The sequence below is a fragment of the Anas acuta genome, unplaced genomic scaffold (assembly GCF_963932015.1).
Source record: "Anas acuta unplaced genomic scaffold, bAnaAcu1.1 SCAFFOLD_229, whole genome shotgun sequence".
Classification (NCBI taxonomy): Eukaryota; Metazoa; Chordata; class Aves; order Anseriformes; family Anatidae; genus Anas; species Anas acuta.
This window is the reverse complement of record NW_027076067.1, coordinates 24,843-49,090: the sequence shown is the minus strand read 5'-3', so window position 1 is coordinate 49,090 and position 24,248 is coordinate 24,843. Positions and strand designations below refer to the sequence as shown.

The window sequence follows — 24,248 nt, the reverse complement described above, 5'->3', positions numbered from 1 at the left end:
TGAATGCTGACCAATATTGCCAAGTACCACCCGTAAGTTTTGTGAAAGAATCCGGTGCATTTCTGTAGTGGTAGAAAGTTCATAAAATCATCGTCGTGCACTTGAAGGCAAGCAGTGCTGTAAAAATGAAGAATGCAAGGCCCTGCTTAAGGACAATCTTCAGGCTGCTTCTAGATCAACAGCTTATTTGCTTCTTCCACAACCTCATCTCCGCTTGCTTAGAAGTTGTGAAGGTCGGAAGCACACTCCGTCTTTTTCATCCCCTCTGTGTATCTTTTCCCTGACAGCAACTTCTGTCTTGGCTCTTCACATCCAGCCAGAGCAGTTGCTTTGCCTCCGCAACCTGCAGGCTGACCTCTCTTGTGTACCTGTGCTGGACTGAGGGTAATGCTTGTAACGCACACAGATGCTGCATTCACTGTGACTTTTAGAAAAGAGAGCAAGAAGCTAACCTGCACAGCAGACTCTTAGGTTTCTGTCTCTCTCTCTCTCTCTCTCTCTCTCTCTCTCTCTGCATATATATTTCAGTACTTATTTACTTCTTTAAAGATACCTTAAATAGAATAGATACTTTAAGAAAGCTTACTTGTTCTTCCCCTTTCCTTGTTTTTAACGTTTGCTTTTCTAACCAATCCTTAATGTTACAACATTGGATTGATGCAGTACTCAGTCCTTAGAAGTTCTCAAAGCACATCAGTGATTTCTCTATTTCTCAACCTTTCCATCTTCATTGAGATCTCTCATCTGAATTTAGGTATGAGGTGAAGAAGAACACTGCAACCAGCTGAAGCCGTATCAGACACATGCTTCTGCTAGGAAGTCATTCCGAGTGATTCCACGGTGTACTTTAGACAGGTTTGCTCTGGTCCTCTGGACTCAGCATCCCCAAGGGATATTTCAAAGCTCTCGGAAGGACCCGTCATTATCTCTGACACTGCAGCCTCCAGTAGGAAGGGGTAAATATTCCTTGCCCTTGTGCAAAGGAACTACTCAGTTAGCTGTTTCTAACCCAAATCTCGGTGTTGTCTTCTATTGACAGACACCACCCGGCTAGCCAAGCTAAACCACTGAAAATGGAAGGAGTGGGACATCTTCCAAAGCCTGCTGCTGCTTCTAAGCAGAACTGCGCTGTAGGTGGGGACACAGCAAGAGGAAACGTCCAGGCCACGGTGGAACTGCAAGGCACCTGTCTGAGCCACACAACGAAGTCAGCGATTCCCAGTTGGAGACTGTTGCTCGACCAGTGACACAGCAGCTGGAGCGCTTCTGGTTGCTGCTGATGGGTTCCTGTGAATCAGCCAGGGATAGGAGCTATGAGAACGACTGAAGCGATTTGAAGTTACCCGAAAGAAAGAAGAGAGGAGAGAAGAAGACAAGAGGGGAGGGAAGGGGAGGGAATAAAAGGAAGGGAGGGGAGGGGAGGGCAGGGGGAGGGTAGGATAGGATAGGATAGGATAGGATAGGATAGGATAGGATAGGATAGGATAGGATAGGATAGGATAGGATAGGATAGGATAGGATAGGATAGGATAGGGTAGGGTAGGGTAGGGTAGGGTAGGGTAGGGTAGGGTAGGGTAGGGTAGGGTAGGGTAGGGTAGGGTAGGGTAGGGTAGGTTGGATAGGATAGGGTAGGGTAGGGTAGGGTAGGGTAGGGTAGGGTAGGGTAGGGTAGGGTAGGGTAGGGTAGGGTAGGGTAGGGTAGGGTAGGGTAGGTTGGATAGGATAGGGTAGGGTAGGGTAGGGTAGGGTAGGGTAGGGTAGGGTAGGGTAGGGTAGGGTAGGGTAGGGTAGGATAGGGTAGGGTAGGGTAGTGTAGCATAGCGTAGTGTAGCGTGTTAGAGGGGAGGGGAGCATAGGAGAGTATAGGGTAGTGTAGGGGATCGGAGTTTAGGGGAGTGTAGGGTAGGATACGGGAGGGGAGCGTAGGAGAGTGTAGGGGAGGGGGGCATAGGGTAATGTAGGGTAGTGTAGCGAACGGGAGTTTAGGGTAGGATAGGGGAGGGGAGTGTAGGAGTGTGTAGGGTAGTATAGGGGAGGGGAGTGTAGCAGAGTATAGGGACAGGGAGCATAGGGGAGCTGATGGTAGGGGAGGGGAGGAGACGGGAGGGGAAGGGAGGGGAGGGGAGGGGATGGGGGGGAGGGGAGGGGAGGCAAAAGTGGGGAGAGGAGGCAAAAGAGGGGAGGGGAGGCAAAAGAGGGGAGGGGAGGGGAGGGGAGGGGAGGGGAGGGGAGGGGAGGGGAGGGGAGGGGAGGGGAGGGGAGGGGAGGGGAGGGGAGGGGAGGGGAGGGGAGGGGAGGGGAGGGGAGGGGCGTGCTACCATAAATAAAATTGCCAAATACCTGACATTTTGGATCTGGAGCCAAATCTTTGTGTACATGTCCTCTCCCCGTAGCCCCACGTGCTGACCACCCACCCGAATCTATCATACTGTTGGTCAGAAAGAACAGGGGGCATAGGGGAGGGCAGGGGAGTGGAGGGAAGGGAAAAGAGGGGATGGGAGGGGTGGGGAGCGCTACCATCAATAAAATTGCCAAATACAATGAAGGAGCAGCAGAGCCTGCAACCTCCATTCCCCAACATCCTCCAACCACCCCCCACTGCTCTGTGGGAAATAGGTAGAAGAATCAAGACTGAGGTTTAGCCTGGGATGGAGGTAGTGTGGCGAGGTGGTTTTCTGTTTGGTTGGTTGGTTGGTTGGTTTTAAAGTTTTTAAATTCTCACTGTCCTACTTTGTGATCAGTTGGCAATAAATTCAATTACTCTTCCCCAAGCCAAGTCTGTTTAGTCCATGAAGCCATCTTCCAGTCCTGAAATAAGAAAGGAAACAGACCTGCAAGCAACTGTTACACAAGTGCAGGAAGAGTGACAAAGGAGGGTTTTGAGGCATGAAGTTACTGCAAGGATGCTCTGCTCTTTCCTCACTTCAGGATGAAAAGCACGGCACTAGTGGGTGGTCTGTGGTGGTAGTTGTTTTTTTGTTGTTTGTTTGTTTGTTTGTTGTTTTGTCAGCTCCACCCCACAGTATTTTGCTTGTTCTACTTGTTTTGGTGTGCCCCCATTCCCTCCCTCAAGGTAAAACATCCCTAGGGGCCATAACTTGCTGTTAGCAAACAAGATCTTGCAAAAGAGTGAAGTTAACATGGCACCACCTGCACTGATGTATAAATAGTTCAAATATTTTCCCTCACTTTCCTGTAACTTTCCTGTAAATTGCTGGTCAGGAGATAACAAGTGGAGAAATTTAGGATAAGAGAGAGAAAGTTGTGTTTACTATTGCCCTGGAGTTTCTGTTGGTCTGGCCACGGAAATGGAGTACTCAAAATCCTCAGGACACTCAGTTTATGCCAGATTTATCCTAAAACTGCAGTATTTCTAGGCCCTTGGGATTCTTATCAATTAAAACATACTTTTTCACGCACAGAAGATGCAAAAAAGTGCGTCTACTGCAGTATGCAGACAGAGCCAGTCCTGTCTCTTGATTCCTTCTGCCTTCTGCCTGAAGAGCAGCAGACAATCGAGTTCTTGTCTTCAGTAGCTACGGCCTTAACCAACTGTGCAGTCTGTCCATTCATACACAGAGGAGGAAAAATAGCGTGGAATAACTCCTCTCCTTTGTGCTAACAGAGGAGGGTACAGCTTCCTCACTCCAACCCCACCGAGGCAAACCAGTCAGCAGTGCACGCCAGAGCCTCCGTCTCTTCCCCGTCTCATGATGTGCAGCTGGATCACTCTCCCTTCTATCCCCAGGATCGCTTTCAGCACAGTCCCAGAAGGGTCAGACTCACAGCTTTAGGACCCATCAGAAGAGGCTTTCAGTCTTCTGCCACCACACCCCCTATACACATGCAATTTCACACATGCAAAGAGACACCATGGATTGGGGAGTTGCACAGAGAGGAGACCACACCCGTTTGCCTGCCTGCAGTTTGACACCAGTAGGGAGGTAATTCCCGTCAGGAGTTTCCATAGAGATGACAGAATATGGCCCTAGGCTCCTGCTGCTTCTTTCAGCCCTAATTCTTCAAATCCATAGGAACGGAAGAAACCTTCCCAGCCAAGTGCTGCATATCTTGAAGGTTGGAGAACCCACAGCCTTCTGCTTCATTTCATTTTAAAGATCAATCCCAATGTCACTCCCATAGAAGTAGTGGAAGCCATCTGGCTGGCTTGGCTTTCTCTCCAAAGAAGACCAAATGAGAGTTGGTCACGGGTGAGGATGAGCCCTGACAGTTCCTGCATTTTGGTTCTCCTGCAGCCCACAAAGCTCTCACTGCCTTGCCTGAATTTTAACCCCTTTGGAACCAAATCTACAGATTATCTCTGTAAATCCAAAACAGCACTTATTCACCATGTGAACAACAAATGCCTGGGATGGTTAACAGCACTTAGGTGCAAAGGTCAGATATATGTAGCTGCATGTTACACATTTTTAGTCTGAATAGCACAATTTATCCTTTGACTCCATTTTGCTGTCACGTGGATATCAATTTGCAATCATTTGGTCTGTCCTCCCTTTGGTGGCTTCCGTGAGAAGAATCTAGAAGCTGCCCCCTGTTAGATAACGGCTCCACTGCTGGCCAGAGCCAAGCCAAGAAACGATGTCGCTTGTTCCTCTGGGAGAGCATATTGAAGAAAGGAGAACAAAAATAACAACAAAAAGCTGTTTCACAGGGCGAAAGAGAGGAGAAGCAGCCCTGCAGCCCCCCAGGTGAGTGCAGCAGGAGGGCAGGAGGCAGCAGCAGTTCCCCTGCGGGCTGTGCAGGGAGAGGCCCCTGGTGGAGCAGGCTGTCCCCCTGCACCCATGGGTCCCCCATGGAGCAGATCTCCACGCTGCAGCGCCCCTGTGGGTGGAGGAGCCCCCGGTGGAGCAGGTGGCTGTGGCCTGGAGGAGGCTGCGGCCTGTGGAGAGCCCCCGCAGGAGCAGGCCCCGGGCCGCAGCTGCAGCCATGGAGAGGAGCCCACGGGGAGCAGGGGCAGAGAGGGACCTTGGAGGAGGGAACTGTATCCTCTTTTTTCATCGGTGCTGAGATTGAGGATCAGGATTTCGTGGTAGGAATTTGTTTAGATGAACCAATTTACATCCATATGGGCGTTGTATGTTTGTTTCACCTTGTCTTGCAGGACCATCTTGGCTGGGTCTGCAGTGTTGTGCAAAAGTGAAGTTTTTCACAATAAAGAGCAGCTTTTTTTTCGGGGAAAAGGCTGAGGTGGCCTTCGTCAGAGTCTTGTGACCTGAAAATGCAGAAAATGGGTGCATGGCTGGCTGGATGGGTGGGTGGGAGTTGGGAATTCAGCCTTGGGATCAGAACTGGGACGTTGTTGGGATAGGAAATGATCAGTGGGATGGGAAGTGATGATGGGGATAGGAACTCATTGGGATGGGAAAAATGGGTTTTATTTTTATTGCATTAAATCCACTTTATTGACTGTGTTGTACCGTATGGAGTTGTTTTATTACTATAAAATTATGATGATTATTATTTAATCTTATTAATTAAACAATTTTTATACGTTATTATATTATAAATTATAAATATTAATATTTATTGTATTGTTTTTATTCCTTTTCTACCCTATTAAACTCTCTTTATCCCAGTGCACTGCTTTGGACTTTAGTTTTCCTTCCGAGTCGTTGTGGATTCACTCCGGATGGGGGGACATTAGCGAACGCCTGTGTGCTTCAGATCCAAGGTCACCTTTGCCCTCAACTCAAGATACATGTTTGCATCTGTTGTCGTGAAACAATGTTAACAACATCAACAAAAAAGTTCCCTACTTGCCAGCAGCATCCCTACCTTTGCTGGGGTCTGCTCTGTGCATTTTGAAGACCGTTCCATGCTATTCAGCCCCTTCAGGAGGAAATGGATGGTTCTAGGAAAATGCGTCTTGGCCTGATGCAAAGCTGTGACTCAGCACCCTGCAGCCCCCGCAACCCCTGGCATTTTACCTGCAGCCCCTCCAACAACTCTGATGTTCCCTGCATCGACTTCAACCACTGCGGTGGGACCTGAGGCCCCTCAAGCCCGTGTCACTCGCCCTGCAGCCCCTCCAGCCCCTGGCATGTTCCCTGCAGCACCTCGAGCCCCTGGCATGTTCCCTGCAGCCACTCCAAGCCTGGCACAGGCCCTACAGCTGGCTGCGGGGACTATCCAGAAATCTGCTCCAGAAATACAGTGATGGCAAGGAGCCCTCCACTTCATTCTTCCTTTTTTTTTCTAGCTGGAAGCATTCAGAGTTGTCAACGGAATTGGTTTGGAGGAGTAGGAAAGACAGAATTGCTGGGTTTCTGCTTTCTCCCAGAAACTATCAGACCACAACATGACAGTTGTCTTTCTTTTACATTCTTTTATACCTGGATCTTTCTCAGTTTTATGAGTGTGGGGTATTCCTTCTTTCTCCCTTTACCTTCCTCCCTCCCTCCCTGCCTCCCTCTCTCCCTCCCTCCCTCTCTTCCTTCCTTCCTTCCTTCCTTCCTTCCTTCCTTCCTTCCTTCCTTCCTTCCTTCCTTCCTTCCTTCCTTCCTTCCTTCCTTCCTTCCTTCCTTCCTTCCTTCCTTCCCTCCTTTCGTTCTGTCTGTCTGTCTGTCTGTCTCTCTTTCTCTCTTTCTGTCCAGCACTGATTTTATGGCTACGTGTGCATATCCACAGTGTACAGTTTTCTCCGTTCCATTTCTTCCCTGAGTCTTGCCCCTCTTCCCTGCAACTGAACAGCATTGCCTTGATCAAGGAAGTGGCAACATGCGGCTTACACAGTAAACTGCTGAAATTACAGCTATAACCATGGAGCACAGCTGCCGATCAACACAAGACCACCAATCGCTCACATTTCTAAACTGCTCGTCACAATTCTTCCGTATGTAGGCTGTGATGCTGCTCATTTCTTAAGCACCCATCCATTTCTTCTCTTCCCAGACCCTCAAGGTGTCCTGGTCAAACCACCTCCCTTCCTCTTGCCCCATCCGGCTCTCCCACCTTCCTTTTCCCTCAAGGCTCAACTTTTTTTTTTTTTTTCAGCATAGGAGCTCCATAGAAGCTGCTGCTGCCCACCTCCGAGTTGACTAGGGCTGAACTACTGAAAAAGAAAAGAAAATCTATAAATAAGAGTGAGAGATGGTGAATACCTAACCATCTCTTAAAAGCAGGATTTTAAGAGAATAAGTAATTGATAAATGGAGTTAAGATCGGAGGGAAAAAAATCCACTGTTGCAATCAATAGAGTTAAGAAGTTTTTCAAGTACATTAGGAACAAAAATTAGAGTAATGACACAGATCTGATACGGGATGGGTATTGCTTCAGTGAGAAATGATGGAAAAAAACACAACACAACACATGTGTATGTGTTGTTGGGTATTTGTAAAAAAAAAAAAGAAACAAAAAAACGGGTTAATGAAAACTGCATGCTCAATTAGATGATTTTTTTGTTGTCATTGGTAGGGAATTGTGTGCTTTACAACACACTATGTGTTATATATATATATTATATATGTTTTTTATATGTTTTATATATGTTTTAATAAAATAAGGAAATGATATTTTTTTTCTACGTTTGTGGTTTCCAAACTGTAGTTAATAAACATTAAACAAGATGCAATAGGATCTCGTTAACTCTTTTGTTTGAAAAAACAGTGGCCCTGATGGAGAGGTGCAAGTGAGAGGAGACACTATTCAGTATTTCTCTATGTTGTCATTTATTGGTGAAGATGAAAGTCTGCAGTTCATGTTCATTACACTAGCATGACAAAATGACCACAAGGGGGACTGTCTGGTAGTGAAAAGGAACTTCAGCATGGATTAAAAATCTTTGCCTTTCTTTATTCTGAACTGTTTTTCTTATGGCTGCTAGAGAGAGATTCTCTGCCTTAGAAATAAAACTGCCCAGGCTGTTCTGATAAACCTGTAGGGTTAAGGCACTTCTACCAAAACAGATTTCAAAAGGCAAGAAGTCAAAAAGCAACAATTCAGTGATCTGTGTACGCTTCTATATTAAGTTTTAAGATAACCTGGTTTATATTTAGTTCACACAAATTAACCAAACATAGCAGCATACAACCTAAGAAAAGCTTAAGAAATTTATTAGATGCACAGATAAAGTGCTGTAACAGAGAAACTTGTGTAAATCTATTCTAAAATAAATAAGGTACAGTTAAACCACCTTTGACTCGTTTTAACTCGGAAAGAAATAACCTAAGTTTTAATCATTTGAATTTTAAGGTCAAGGTGAAATATACCATAACTATAACAGTGGTTGTGATCTGTATCAACTATTTGAGTCTCCTGTTCCTCTTGAGGTCTCCCAGAAACAGGAAGGCTATTGCAAAATGTATACATTAGACATAGTTCCTTTTACAGAAACATTTTTGTAATAAGGTCTGGTTGCTCAAATACATGTTAAAATATTTAACAAGGAAACAATTTTCTCCTGATCCAGTCGATCTTTTAAACAAGACAATGTATGACGCAGCCCACAGGAGGGAATAGAAGTAAACATCCTCCTTAACTGAAGACTGTTTTGCTTGAAGAACTAAACTATTGCATTATTATATGAGAGCAAGAAATATCCATTTGGGTTATCCCTTTCTCCAAACATGGTGCCCAGTGATACATGTATTTTTGCCTTAATCTCAAAGGCCCGTTTGTCTCCAGGTAAGGTACGTTAAAAAGAGATTCCCTTTAAGCATCTTATCACAAGAGCTCTTACTGCCTTTCCATCCGGGGAAGCTTGTGTGTTAAACTGCCCTTGGAGTTTTGGATGCTACTAGATTTCTGTGCTCTGTTATCCATAATTTCAGGCACTTCGGGGCTAACATGGCTGTTTATGTCAATGCAATAATATTACCAATATATTCAACACTCAGAAGAGTCACCACAGTTTCCTTCACACACTCAGGATTTCAAATTCTTCTTCCAATTCAAATAGCTTGTCAGTAGATTCAATGAGTTCTGTAAAAAAAGATAAAGAAAAAAATGCTTCTAAAGACATGCCTGATTTTGTTCACTTAAAAAAAAAAAACTTTGAAAGACGCATTCCAGAAAAGGACTTTGTAAGAGTGAAAAAAAAAAATCTGTGCTAGCAATTGTATGGCTTGTTTGGATACATGCCTGCTATATATTGCTTGACACTCACAAAGGATAGTTATTCTACCTGTGATTATTCTTTTATTTGCTAACGAGGAACATAACATTGCACAATTAGGCTTTTAATCGGTGCCTTACCTGCTCCTGTGGTTGTCACTTCTGGTTTTGTTGGAGGTATGAAAGGAGGCCAGTGTGGCGGGTGCTTCTGGACCAGCTCCAACATCCGTAGACTCTGCTGCTTTAGAATCTCCTGAGGACAGAATGCTTTCATTTTAAAAGCTGGCTCGGGAGACGCTTCAAACACAAAACGTGTCTGCTTAATTGAAAGTGTTTTTTAATTACGCATGTCCATCAGGAAAAAAAGTCTTTATACAGACATACTGTGAAATCCAAGCACCATGGTCTCTGTAATACATCCCTAGTTCAAACACATCTGGAAGACAGATCTCTTGAACTGTACTACAAATTATCAGTCTTATCATCTTTTGATATCAGCTTTGATATCTGCAAACCTGTAATTTTGTTTACATGTAGCAAGCACACTAGGAATGTACAATATTTTCTGCTTTTTAAAAGAAAGTTGCTTGCATAGAACTCTCCTCAAGTTTTCTGTTGATCAATAGCACAAAAGACAGATCTATCAGCTCCTCCAAAGGGGAAAAAAAAAAAAAAAAACGCATCAGATTTTGAAGGACAGGTTTTGGTCAGGAAAAAAGGTGTTCCTGAAGCCAAACGCTATTCCTCTTCAAAGAGAAGTTACCTTCTGTCCTGTATTTCAGTTATTTACAAACTGTTTTCCTTAGATGATTTTTTTTTTTTTTTAAATAAATGCCTTTAGAGGTTGATGGTACTTTACATTCAGACGTCTGGTGCTTAGCTTAACAGCTGCATGCAGAAACATCCTCAAGTCTGTTTCCTGTGGCAGCCAGCACCTTCTGTTCTCCCTAGATCAGCAGGAGCTAGAGGCCTGCAGCACTTACAGAATCAGATCTTTAAGATAGCAGGGACTAACAGTCATAATTAGAACACGCAATCTATTATGTCAAACAATAAAAAAGGATCAGGAAGCAAATCATTGACACATCACTACAATATGGCAGTTAAACCTTAGTCATTTAGTGAGAATTAGAAGTTAAAAGCAAGTGTCACCCAGTAACACCTTCAAGTGTGCATGTTTACACCCATTTTCCAACTGGCAGGGTTTGTGGCTGGTAAAGTGCTGAACAATTTCCAATTAGCAATTCAGTAGTATTGCCTTACCCTGATGCTTTAACCCATAACTTTAACCCTGATGCAAACCCCTAACGAAATAGTCAACCAAAAAATAGCAGCAGCTCCTGTGTGCTCCTCCATGGAGCGCCACCCAGTTCCTACAGTCCAGGTATCAGCAGAAGCTGAAAACTTGTAGATGATGGACCACCTAAGGAACATGTCCATTCTGGTATCTATACTGAAAATATTTGCTCTTCATTATGATTTTGTCTGTCTCTTTGCATCATGCCACATTTTGCACAGTTAGGTAGTTAAGTATTAAAACAAAACAAAACAAAACAAAACAAAACAAAAAAAACTTTCTAAAAAGCAGCAGTATTAAAAAACAGGTATGTGAATGAATGACAGATACCGGTATCTTTACAGATTGTTTAAAGCTTTAGAAACACATCCCACTGGTGACAACTGCCAATCACCCAATCACAGGATACTGGCATGGGATCAGATCCAATTTTTTCAAATACCACAGTACCCCCATGACATTTTGGGTGAATTACAAATAATACATTTGTATTTGTAATTTGGGGTGAAATACAATAATTCCACTTAAACATTTTTAACTTATGATAGAAAGTAAGTTTAAGTAACTTGTCTAGAGGTGACCAAACATAAAGTAGTGATAGAATAAAACACGTAAACCTGTTTCAGTTCCTTGCTCTGACCATTATAATGCCTCTTGAAAGAAGTAAAAGCTGCTCAGTAAAGAAAACAAAGCGAGCTCCCTACAGTACAGACAGCTCCCCACTTGCCCTAAGATTCTCCATGTAGTTATGTACAAACTACTATGTGTTGATCACAGAAGACAGCTTTGTGATCTTGGTTCTGTTCAAGGAGATGCATTGCTGCCCTTACCAATGTAGAGAGACATTACTTTGAGATAAAGTATATGCATTCAAGATTTCCTGACACTTACTAAAGCTACTGAAGGGTCCAAATTCATGATCTTCATTCTATGTGGGGCTTCCTGGCAGTGGAAACTCTCATCGTCAACCGTGCCATTTTCTTCTGAATCTACAAAGCTTTGAGTGGTGTGAGGGTCCAGATAGATCAGCTCATTGCCTGGATGGGTAAAAGCCGTATGTTAAAAATAAGCAAGTGACATTAATAAGCACTTGGTCCAGAACTGTAAAATAGAAATTAGATTGCCATCGCAGTCAGTATAATCTAGACTTTCCAGCTAGGGATTCTTTAAGAGAATCGGAAGGTTTAGACACAACGTTTCCCACAGGGTATTTAGTATAACTTCCAATTGTGACCTATTACTGTAATTTTTTGGTTGGATATGTTCTATCTTTGTCACATACTTTTATTTTTCCATGTGAGATCCAGTACTTTTTTTTTTTTTTAAAAAAAATCTCAAGTGTTGTAAACACTAACATTTGACAGATTAAAAGGTACAGGATGTTCACAGATGCAATCTGTAATCCCACTAGGCATTCATTCAGAAATTGGAACAAAAAAGCCTAACTAAAACAGGTTAGGTTTTACAAAAGGACAAAATAGGGTTGCAAAATTTTGGCCCAAAGTGGGGTGAAATCTGAAGGAATGCATTTTAAATTAATTAGAGCAATACTTAATAACAGAAGGTATGCAAAAGGTGAAAAAGATACTGCCATCAGAAACAGTTTTGAAATACAAGAAAATAAAAGTGACATTTGACCAATACACTTGTCAAATGCTATCAGCTATTCTTAGTATGTTGCTCTTGTTGACGTCATCACTTATTTTTACACCTAGCTTTGGTGTTAACTTTCTGCTCCTGTTAAGGATCATCTCATACTATTTCTAAACTCTTTTAGATATGCTTCTTCATTTATTTTATTCTATTCTCATCTTTCTTTACTTCTAGAGGTTCACGCTTAGACTCCTTACTATTTCCCCTTCAAAAAATGTTCTCTTTGGATCATCTGCACATTTGGAATAAGTTTCTTTTTTCCTTACCTAAAAATCCTATGAAATAATACGCATTATTTGGTTTCCCTCCTAATGCTCCCAAAGACTGTGGCATCTTAAAGCATTCCTAGGAGTTCAAAAGGAATAAAGGAAATTGTAATTCATTTCTTTACTGACATCACAGATACTCAAACTTATTTGACAGTAACGAGCAATGAATTGAAAGAAAACCTTACTTTAAATGCATCAATATATACGGGATTTATATGATTTATCCCTAGTCGTAGAGGTATAATAAGCAAGAAGGGTTTCCAGCCTGTGCAGAGTCCTCCTGCGTTCTTGCTTCGGCCAAGAGCACTTCTGTGCAAATGTGCACTGCTGTGGGACGCGCTGCTGCTCTGAGGAGGGGACCGGCACATTTTTTCTGCGGGAATAAAACTAGAAATCAGTCAACGCACAGAGGAACACAAAGCAGATCTTCCTCTCAGTAGTGAATTAAGCTAGTTTGCCAGGGATCTTTATAGGGCACCCAAGACAAAACGAGCCGGGCATGGCAATTACAGCTATTTAGTAGAAGTGATTCTAGCAGACAGTATGTGCTGGCACGTCCAAGTGAGACGTTAGATAAATGATTGGGGGATGACAATTTAAGACTGCAGTGACATGTACTATTAATGTTATTAATACTGTCAAGCTTTGCCTATAAAACGCCAGAGAAATGAAATGGCAGAAATGAGGACAGTAGAAATTCTTCAAGGAGCTCTTCACATCCAGTGATGTGAGCACGAAGTTGGCATCAGGGATCAAAAAAACACAACTGAGTTTGTATGTCCTTCTTCCCTCTTCTTACCCTTGCAAGACAAAGCCATGGCCCCCCAAGTATTTGTTCATGTTTAGATACATGCTGGCAAATGGAGTCAAATCAGAAACTGTTACCAGAAAACTGATGAGGTGTCACTTACTGATGTCTTCAATGACCACCGTATTGCCCATAGATACATAAACTGCTAATGAATTCCATTCATCAAATAAAGCAAGCTTCCTAGAAAACATTAAGGTACTAATTAATATAAACTAGTTGGATCAAAAGGGTAGCTTTACACTCAGAACCATTTATTTATTTTTTTTTTTCTTAAGAAAAAACATCCTTTCTGCATTTTTTAAAGTCTCCATGTAAGAAAAAGAAAACTTTAAACATTAAATGTTTAATATCTTTAGAAAAATAGGTACTGAGTGGTACCAGGAAAAACATATGCGCTGCACCATGTGCAAACTGTTTTGTCTTACTGCTAAGTGCAGTGACAGTAACAGTCCAACTACATCAAGTTTATTACTTTTTATTGCACTCGACAGTCTCTGCAATGGGTTCTTGCCCAATTGTGTCTTTTCTCATCTGGAAAAGAAAAAAATTCCTATGCCAGTTTTGCAGATTACTTTTTGCTTAAGAAATTCCACTGAATTCAGTGGAATTACTTCTGCCTGAGCCTGCGTGCACAGCAGAAATGGGGCGTTAAAAGCTAAATCAGCTAAGGGTTTGGGGCACCAAAAGTTCAGTGGGAGACAGCAGCACACAGTTTTATGTCCACTTCTGCAAAATCCAAACCTTTGGGGAAGGGAGCTAAGCTCTTAAGCTGCACTGGCAGAATTAGCTGTTTCAAATAAGCCAGAAAGAAATGGGGGTGAGCGTTTCACCATGAAAAACTTGGCCATGAAAGATCTGGAGTCCAGGGCATGCTTCAGCTCCCCTCCCTCTTCAGATCATGTGCCTGTTCCAGGGTGTCAAAGACTTGCTGCTGAGCTCGCAGGACCTGTAGCCTAGCCCCTGCCTGAGGTAAGACACCTCCACGTACCCCTGGAGAACTGAGCAGCCTCAGTTCCTTTCAGTGTGGCTCCCAGACTATGAGGAGCTGCCCATCTTTATCCAGTAGCCTTGCTGGCAGAACTTGCTGCTCAGAAAGGGAGGAATTGCAGCTCAGTTCCCTCCTCAGCCAAGATGGCTTCTCTCTGATATTTCACACCACCACTCCGACCTACACGGTGGCACTCTCGACCTGCCAGAGCTGTGCCACTGTGCAGAAAGGAATATACATCTGTGGTGTGACTGGTGAGGGCATGCAGACGGCATAGCAGGAGACCTTCCTGCAGTTTCTTCTCCTCAGGCTCTTCCTTTATTAAAATTTAGAGGTCACCCATTCCCAACTCAGTACCTGCACACCGAGCTGTGGCATGACATTCCATGCTGCACTTGTAAAGAGATGGCAAGTACATTCCTGACTGTGGGACAGGGGGAGATGTAGCCTTCAAAACTCTGCCTGGGCCTTGTCTTGGCTGCCTCAGGGGAGTACGTTCTGAATGAGACTGGTATGATCTCACTTACTTTAGTACTTGAGCAACTGTATTTGGTCCAAACCATTCTCCAATTGACTTCCCCTCTCCAACACCCACCTGTGCTGTTTTCATAGTGAAAAAAAGACACACGTACACAAAATCAAAGAAAAATGAGACCATAAAGAATGTGGGAACAATATACAGTAAATACCGTGACTGTCAAACATTCTAGAGTAACTGCAATCTGTATTTAGCAATAACACTTATTTTCTCAATCTATGCTCTTTTCAAAACTTAGGGAGTGCCAGTTTCTTTAATAAACAAAAGGCTTCTAAACTATAATGAGAATTACAAGTTAACAAATGTTAGTGCCCCTTATTACAAATTACAGCAATAAGCTACAAGACTGTCTATTCTAACATTACTGACTCTGGTACCCAAGGCTTACAGAGTTTATCAAGATCTAGATTCTAGTACATGGCTTTATTTAGGTCTCAGGGAATGTTTCTGTACTACTAGTCCACTAGTACTACTACTACTAGGTACGCCCATCTGCATACCTTTTTATTTTTGTATAAGCATACACATTGTCTTCACATCCACTTTTTAAAATTATGAATTAACATACTGCAAATTAGTGATTCAACACAGTAGAAATTTCAGTGGAAAAAACCTGAAAGTTTATATTTGTTCTTACCCATCTGGTGGATTGAATAACAGCAAGCCTTCCTGTCGAGAAAGCATCGTAGGATTCTGTGATATTCTTCTGGTTGTTTTTTGTGTTTTTCCCATTGCCAATCTGAAAGGAAAAATTGATATAGAATAAAAAATGGTGACGTTTTCATTACACTGATCAAATGTCTAGACAGCAGAAAGCTTTATAATGAGATGTTAAAAGACATTTCAATTCATCTCGAATATTTACATTTTGTGTAGAGCTCCTAGAATTCCAAGCTTGTTATTTATCATCAAGCTGCCCTTTATCATCATAGGCTAGATTGTAAAAACAGGGAAAATAAAACAAAACAAAAACATCAACTGCAAACATATTCTGACGGATCATGCTGCGTGTTGATAGCCATTCCAGTATCTATGAGCTTCCAAGATTATTTAAAAGTACAGGCTGTGTTTAGACCTTGTTGGATTTCTAAGCACCCATTAAATAACAACATAAGATCCATACAGAAAGTCCAAACACTCCACTGGCAGCATCCTGGGATGTGACATGCATGCTTAAGAGCTTGCACCAGGCGGGTTTGGACCTCGTGCTGCTGACAAGCGAGTAGTGAAGAGAAGGGTAAGAGCACTGTCCCACGGTGGCAGGTTTTCCCTTGGCCTCAACTTGGGTGTTACACTAAAAGGTTTATAAAATAATGGCGACAGGATTCCCCATTTGTTCTCCTTCTATGCCTATTTCTCTGCTTCAGGCTGGGATGATTTCACCCAGCTGAATATGAATTGATTCATTAGGAACTGTTACCAGGGCATCAAAGAAAGTCTCACTAATAAATTCAGGGTTTGTGCTTTTAATGGAGTACTTACGAAGAAGCGTCTGCAGACAATACCGAAGTTCCCTCAGGACCAGCACTCACCTCTCCCTAAGTGTCTGCAGATCAGTGCTTGGGCCAGCATCATCTGCCCGCATCGCAGCATACATCCCCAGCCAGCGTCCGACGAAGGACCCGTGCCTCCTGTTAGGAAAGTTCATCACAATCAGTGCAGGCTTTCAACTGGGTGCAGCACCACAGAGGACATTTCAGAGTGCTAGAAAACAGATAGGGCTGCTGAAGCCTCCATGAACTGTCCTACAGATAAAAGGCACAGAGCAAGACTTTGGTTCCATGCTGTTGGTCTAATTCTAATCTCTGCATTGCACAAATAAACACAATTCATTTATTCCTTGTGGAGCTGACTTACTCTTTTCATTCTTCAAGCAGCATTCACAAACCATTTACTGCATGCTATACAACATGATCACCTGTTTACATACAGACATAAATAAACACTGATTTTAATAATCTTCATGTTTGCATAAACAGTTAAAATGATGCTCAAAACGCGCTAATACTCTAGAAATATTTTCCCAGCCTACGATGCCATCACTTATCTTGCTATTTAATTTAGAACAATGCAGCAAATCTGCAGTATACTCACCAATAGGCGAAAACTTTCTTCTATACGTAAACCACACGTAAACCACAGTAAACCACACGTGAACACACCTTGGCTTATTGTCTGACTTTGGCTTATGGTGCGTCTGTTGCTGTGTCCAGCACAGTGCAGCCCCTAAATTGCTACCAAAACCTTGCCACAAACCTCAATCCCCCTGTTAAAAGAGACCCTCTTGTTTGTTGCCCTTCTTTCGACACTCTCTAACAGGTTTATGTCTTCATACATATATATACAACAAAACATCAAACAGCTCAGCAAGGTCCACCAAGGAAAGGAAGCAATGCAGGAGAAAGAAGACAGGACAACAGGGAGAATGGGCAGCATAAGGGAGGAGGCAGCCAGTGGCCTTAAAAACAAAGCCTAAAAAATAACTTCCACTAGTGGGACATAGTGAATTGGAGCTCTGGGGTCTGCATCTAGAGATGTCTTTTCTATTTATCGTGTTGTTGCGGAGATGGGTCCTCTGGCTTTGGTTGTGTTTTTTCATGTTGGGCAATTATCTCCCAAGAAGAACCCCCTGTTGGACAGAAAGGTAGAGGTGTGCTCCAGAAACACAGTGATGGCAAGGAGTCCTCCACTTCATTCTGGCATTTTTTTCCAGCTGGAAGCATTCCCAGTTGTCAACGGAATTGGTTTTGAGGAGTAGGAAAGACAGCATTGCTGGATTTCTGCTTTCTCCTCCATCCTATCAGACCACATCATGAGAGTTGTCTTTGTTTGATGTTCTTATGTCGCGTTCTGTTATTCTACATTTTTTTCTCTCTGATGTGATTTTATGTTCTTCTGTTACGTTATGTTCTTATGTTCACAACAGGACTCCTTGCCAACACCGCCTCACAGACACCTGGGCCAAAGAGCAGGGCCTTGAGCGGCTAGCTCACCATGACAGAGCTCATTTCCTTCCCAGTAGCTGCCAGGTGCCCTCTGGGGGCATTTCGGGGCTACAGCATGGGAAGACTTCTTTGGGGTGGGAAGCCATTGGGCTAGGAAATGGGCAATGTTCCCTAGGAAGGAAATCCCTGGGAAGCAAAAGCCTTGGGATGGGAAGTCTTGAATGGGGTGGGTACCATTCCCTGGGGAAGGAAGTGCTTGGAGAAGTCCTCCAAGAGAGGGGAATTCTTTGGGACGAGGTCTCTTTGGCTGAAGAAACGCTACGTGTTGATGGGGCAGATTTCGTCTGGGTTGCTGGGAATGTGCCATGCGGTGAAATGGCAAGGATGGGCACTGCCGCTGAGGCCGAGAAGCTGGTCCTGGGCTGGGCAAGCCTTGGTCCGGGCAAGTGGTGGTGTGGAAGCGTCCTGGGCATGGCAAGTGCTGCGTGGGAGGGCAAGCCTGCTGGGGATGGCCAAGTCTTGCGCTGGGCAGCCTGCTTGGCTCCAAAGCCTGCAGTCCTCCCCAAGATGTCGGCGAGGGGCTGGTCAGCCGTTGGGACGGAACCCCCGTTGCCCGCGTTCCCCAAGCAACCGCCCCACTCTCCAGCCACCATGGCAGGTCCAGCAGCCGGCTCCCGCTCCTCCCGGGGCTGCGGCCCTGCTGGCAAGCCCAGCGCCCCAGAGCTCAGCCCAGCGCCCTTTTTCCCACAGAGGGTTTCCCCAGACGGCTTCCGCGGCTTCCGCAGACGCAAAACTCCCCCTTCGTCGTCCCAGCCGTGCCGCCAACGGTGGCTGCCTGGCTGCTTCCCTCCCTCCCCGGAGCGATGGCGCTGCCCTTGCAGCCCCCGCAGGTACCCACCCTCCCCTCCGCACTGCCCCAGGCCACCGTCTGGCACGTGGTGCCGGGGGTCCAGGGGCAGGTGCTGCAGCTCCCCGCCAGGGTGCAGCTGCCACCTGGGGGGCACCTCCCAGCCCAGGGGCACCACCTGCAGCTTGGGCAGCTCCCCGCCGCCGCCGTGGGGCAGCTCCCTGCTGTGGGGCAGCTCCCCCACAGCGCTCCTGTGGGTGCCCCCAGTGTCTCCCAGCCCCTGCTGATGTGGACGGGGACGCTGGTGCCCCAGGATGGTGCTCCCCTCTGCTTGGGGCCCAGGGCCGTGCTCCATGGGGAGCTCCTGCACCCCGCAGGCACCTGCCTGCTGCAGGCCCCTGCCTACCCCGGCCCCCCACCACTCCTCGTGCCGGGGCCTCCGCTGCGGGGGCAGGCGCTCCCCGCGCCCCGCACCCTCAGCAGCAGCCGGGGGCAGCTGCCGGAGCCCTGCTTGCATGCCGTGGGGCTCAGCGAGGACCAGGGGCCCCCGCTGCCCGGCCCCACTCCCCCCAAGCCTGCCCAGGCTCCAGCGACCGCCAGCACCCAGACGGCGACGCCCGACGGTGAGTTTGGGGCTGGCCCAGCCGGCCGCTGGGCGCCCCACACCCAGGAGCCATGGCAAAGCTGGCAGCGGGGGATGCTTGGGGGATTGCATTGGCTTGCTTTTTCCTCAGCGGCGACACTTGCAGAGGTGCCTGAGGAGCCCGAGGAGCTGCTGGAGCTGGGCCCCGATGCCTTCGCCGAGGCCTTTCCCCAGCTGGCAGGGGACAGCCAGCAGCTGCAGCACCTGCAGGACCAGCTCCCGGCCGACCTGGACAGCTCCGGCTTGGAGGAGCTGCTCAGCTGCCTCGATGCCGTGGAGCCCCAGGACGCCTTCGCCGCTGTCCCCAGCAGTCCTGTCCTCAAGCGCTTCCTCTTGCAGCTGCCCGACCTCTGCGAGGACATCGAGGAGCCCAGCACACAGGGACTGGCAGCCACCAGAGCGCTGGGTGAGGTCCCCTCAAGCCCTGGGCTGCACCCCGACAAGGTGCAGGCTGGGCGGGCGCTGCAGCCCCCTGCAGCTGCTGTGCCGCCACTCAGCTCCCCCCTCAAGCCTGCAGCACGGCCCCAGCTCAGGAGAGCCCTGCCCAAAAGGCCCCCCCTGCAGGAATTCATCCCTGCCCACAAGAGAACCCTGCCCCAGCCTCCCTTGGCTCCCCTCAAGAGGCCTCAACTTCTCCCAGCCCTCAGGAGAGCCCTGCCCAGTCCCCCTCGCAGTCCCCTCCAGAGCCCCCCGCTCTGGAGGGGACTGCCCACGGCTCTGCCCACGCAGCCGCGCACGCTGCAGCGTTCGGCGCAGCCCCGCGGGGACTGCGTGCCCTGCGTGGGGCCCTGGGCGGGCGGCGACGCAGCGCCCACACCGCTGGAGGAGCAGGAGTCGTCGGTGCCCATCACGCCGCAGCAGCGTCCCGAGCGGGAGCGCCTCAAGAAGCTGGCCCAAGAGGAGCGGCAGCGGGCGGCCCACCACATGAAGATCGGCCCCGGGCAATTCTTCGAGCAGCGGCAGAAGGACCACGCCAGAGCCTACTCTTACGGCTACCCGTGACCGACCTCGGGCTTCTCCTCGACGGCCCCCGCAGCACCCAGGCCCGCTCAGCACGCAGGCAGGCACAGAGACCTCTGCAGGCACCTGCTCCAGCTTCAGCCACGCTCCTCAGCCCTTGCCCCTCTCGCTTGCCCTCTCCCCTCTCTCGTGCTGGACCTACGCACTGCTTGCCACTCTCAGGGATGGGCAACGGCAAATGCCAATGGCAAATGCGCGCGCGCCTCACCCAGGAAGGTGGCAATGGCATGCTGGGGGGATGCTGGCAGCAGCTGGGCTGGGAAAGCTTGCCCATGGCAACTGCTGCTTGGGACACCAAAGGGCTGAGAGACAAGACTTAGCTCTTCTTTCGGGGCATTGCTCTTCTTTGCTGCCTTCTGGATTACATTCCTCTCCTTAGGTGCTCACTCAGCAAGGCCTCTGCCTGCAGCTCTTCTTGCACTGGGACACCGAGGGGATCAGAACTGGGACGTTGTTGGGATAGGAAATGATCAGTGGGATGGGAAGTGATGATGGGGATAGGAACTCATTGGCACGGGAAAAATGGGTTTTATTTGTATTAAATTTACATTTTTAAATTTTATTTAATGTATTGGTTGTATTATTTATTTCATTAAATCCACTTTATTGACTGTGTTGTACAGTATGGCATTGTTTCATTATTAGAAAATGATAAGTATTTACTATTATTAATTAAACAATATTTACATATTTTATACATTATAAATTATCAATATTCTCATTTCTAATTTTGTTTGTTTTTATTCCTTTTCTACCCTATTAAACTCTCTTTATCCCAGTGCACTGCTTTGGACTTTAGTTTTCCTTCCGAGTCGTTGTGGATTCACTCCGGATGGGGGGACATTAGCGAACACCTGTGTGCTTCAGATCCAAGGTCACCTTTGCCCTCAACTCAAGATCCATGTTTGCATCTGTTGTCATGAAGCAATGTTAACAACAGCAACAATTAAGTTACCTTATTTATTATTTCATGTTATTTCATAATTTCATGTTCAGTTATTTCATGCAGCCCGCTCCCGCTGCCCATGCTCAGGCCGGGCATGGATGTGGGCATGGCCAGCACGGACGGCAGAAAATGGGTGCATGGCTGGGTGGGAGTTGGGAATTCAGCCTTGGGATCAGAACTGGGAGGTTATTGGGATAGGAAATGATCAGTGGGATGGGAAGTGATGATGGGGATAGGAACTCATTGGGATGGGAAAAATGGGTTTTATTTGTATTAAATTTACATTTTAAAATTTTACTTAATTTCCTGGGTTTTATTATTTATTTAATTAAATCCACTTGATTGACTGTGTTGTACGGTATGGCATTGCTTCATTATTATAAAATGATAAGTATTTAATATTATTAATTAAACAATATTTCTATATTTTATACTCGTAAGGGGGTGTCGAGAGGCAGGAGACCTTTTCTCCATGAACACCAGCGACAGGACCCACGGCAACGGGGTTAAGCTGAGGCAGGGGAAATTTAGGCTTGACATAAGGAGGGGGTTCTTCACAGAGAGGGTGGTTGCACACTGGAACGGGCTCCCCAGGGAAGTGGTCACTGCACCGAGCCTGTCTGAATTTAAGAAGAGATTGGACTGTGCACTTAGTCACATGCTCTGAACTTTTGGGTAGACCTGTGCGGTGTCAAGAGTTGGACTTGATGATCCTTAAGGGTCCCTTCCAACTCAGGATATTCTATGCTTCTATGATTCTATGATACATTATAAATTATCAATATTCTCATTTCTTATTTTGTTTGTTTTTATTCCTTTTGTACCCTATTAAACTCTCTTTATCACAGTGCACTGGTTTGTTCTTATACTTCTTCTTATACTGTGGAGCCCAAAACTGCACTCAGTACTCAGTACATGGAATACCAAGAGAGACTGCCTGGAATTTTCTCTTCTCTGCAGAAGCTCTGTTGCTAACACTGTCCAGAAATCACCACTGTCACAGACGGTAGTAGCATTCCCTCCTCCCACAGTTGGTTCTTCCCCCCCAAGACTTAGACACCATCCAGAAAAATAAGAAGAATAATACTAATAAAGTAAATAAAATAAAATAAAATAAAATAAAATAAAATAAAATAAAATAAAATAAAATAAAATAAAATAAAATAAAATAAAATAAAATAAAAAAGTAAAATAATAAAATTAATTAAAATAGTCAAAAGCCGTCAGGAAGGCAGTGGTGCAGACTGTGGAGAGCCTGGGTTCAAATCCTTCTTCTGTGAGGCTCTGAACCTATATCCCACCACAATCTCTCTGCTAATGTATGGCAGGGAAAGGAGGAAGAAAGAACATGTCTCCTGCACTTTCCATTTATTGTTGACTGACAATTCTGTAGAGTTATAAAGCCTCAATCAGTGAGATACAGGGTTCTTCTCACATTGTCTCACTGTGCCCTAAGCGGAACAGCTCTCATTTAATAGATGCTTCACCACAAAATCATGAGTCATCTGCAGTTTTGAACTTTTCTGGGATCAAGTCCCTTCAGATGGTTGAGGAATCTGCTCCAGCACCTATGTAAACTGGTGCTCTGCTAAGCTAGTGAGTGAACAAGAGAGAAATCCTCTGCTAGATGACTTGACAAATTGGGTCTGAAAATAGTGTTGAGGCAGAATAGTCCACGATTTTTGCCTTGGGTGCACAGAGGGATTGGGTGTTGTAGACTTCTTTTATTCTTCATTAAGATAAACATTTTCAAAAATGTGCTTGTTCAACCTTGCTCCCACTGTGTGCATGGGAGGGAGATAACTGAAAGTGGGGAGCGTTGCTTGGATCCTGCAAGTGGCTGAGGTCCAGTGGGGTTGGAGGCTTTCTTCCTCCTTTTGGAAATGCAAAGCAACCCTGCACCTCCCCTGCACTTGCAGGAGGATCATGACAGCCCAAAGCACAGCGGCTTTGTAATTGCTGCATACACTTCGATCGGATTTACGTGGCAAGGGTTTGGTAGCAGGGGCCTGCAGGGATGGCGTCTGTGAGAACAGTCCAGACAACAGCCAGCTCCAGATAGCTCCAAAAGGGCCCCGGCGCTTGCCAGAGCTGAGCCAATAAGCGATGTTGTTTGCACCTCTGGGAGAGCAGATGGAAGAAGGGGGAAATACTGCTGCACAACAGAAGCTGGAAGAGCAAGGAGTGAGAAGCAGCCCTGCAGCCCCCAAGGTGAGTGCAGCAGGAGGCAGGAGGTGCTCCAGGCTCACAGCAGCAGTTCCCCTGCGGGCTGTGCAGGGAGAGGCCCCCGGTGGAGCAGGCTGTCCCCCTGCACCCATGGGTCCCCCATGGAGCAGATCTCCACGCTGCTGCCCCCCTGTGGGTGGAGGAGCCCCCGGTGGAGCAGGTGGCTGTGGCCTGGAGGAGGCTGCGGCCTGTGGAGAGCCCCCGCAGGAGCAGGCCCCGGGCCGCAGCTGCAGCCATGGAGAGGAGCCCACGGGGAGCAGGGGCAGAGAGGGACCTTGGAGGAGGGAACTGTATCCTCTTTTTTCATCGGTGCTGAGATTGAGGATCAGGATTTTGTGGTAGGAATTTGTTTAGATGAACCAATTTACATCCATATGGGCTTTGTATGTTTGTTTCACCTTGTCTTGCAGGACCATCTTGGCTGGGTCTGCAGTGTTGTGCAAAAGTGAAGTTTTTCACAATAAAGAGCAGCTTTTTTTTCGGGGAAAAGGCTGAGGTGGCCTTCATCAGAGTCTTGTGACCTGAAAATGCAGAAAATGGGTGCATGGCTGGCTGGATGGGTGGGTGGGAGTTGGGAATTCAGCCTTGGGATCAGAACTGGGACGTTGTTGGGATAGGAAATGATCAGTGGTATGGGAAGTGATGATGGGGATAGGAACTCATTGGGATGGGAAAAATGGGTTTTATTTTTATTGCATTCAATCCACTTTATTGACTGTGTTGTACAGTATGGCATTGTTTTATTACTATAAAATTATAATGATTATTATTTTATCTTATCATGTTTGCATCTGTTGTTGTGAAGCAATGTTAAGAACAGCAACAAAATAGTTACCTACTTGCTAGCAGCATCCCTATGTTTGCTGGGGTCTGCTCTGTGCATTTTGAAGACCGTTCCATGCTATTCAGCCCCTTCAGGAGGAAATGGATGGTTCTAGGAAAATGCGTCTTGACCTGATGCAAAGCTGTGACTCAGCACCCTGCAGCCCCCT

General features: G+C 46.1%; 1 protein-coding gene across 1 annotated transcript; it reads right to left on the bottom strand.

Moving 5' to 3' along the window:
- Positions 1-8,818: 8,818 nt before the first annotated feature.
- On the bottom strand, positions 8,819-16,872 carry LOC137848897 (cysteine protease ATG4A-like). Its single transcript, XM_068668389.1, has 10 exons — positions 16,724-16,872; positions 16,162-16,260; positions 15,267-15,368; positions 14,619-14,691; positions 13,204-13,283; positions 12,478-12,665; positions 12,290-12,368; positions 11,250-11,407; positions 9,215-9,389; positions 8,819-8,941 (listed from the first exon to the last, which is right to left on the bottom strand). The coding sequence occupies exons 2-10, from the start codon at positions 16,220-16,222 to the stop codon at positions 8,877-8,879; spliced, it is 981 nt and encodes a 326-aa protein (XP_068524490.1). The 5' UTR covers positions 16,223-16,260; positions 16,724-16,872; the 3' UTR covers positions 8,819-8,876.
- Positions 16,873-24,248: the final 7,376 nt, after the last annotated feature.

Bases quoted from the DNA above. Each gene is read 5' to 3' on its own strand.
- LOC137848897 (XM_068668389.1), bottom strand. From the start codon at position 16,222: ATGCTGCGATGCGGGCAGATGATGCTGGCCCAAGCACTGATCTGCAGA. The intron at 12,666-13,203 runs GTAAGTGACACC...TTATTCCCGCAG, and splicing joins GGTGGTCATTGAAGACATCA to AAAAAATGTGCCGGTCCCCT. The intron at 8,942-9,214 runs GTAAGGCACCGA...CTTTTTTTACAG, and splicing joins AGTGACAACCACAGGAGCAG to AACTCATTGAATCTACTGAC.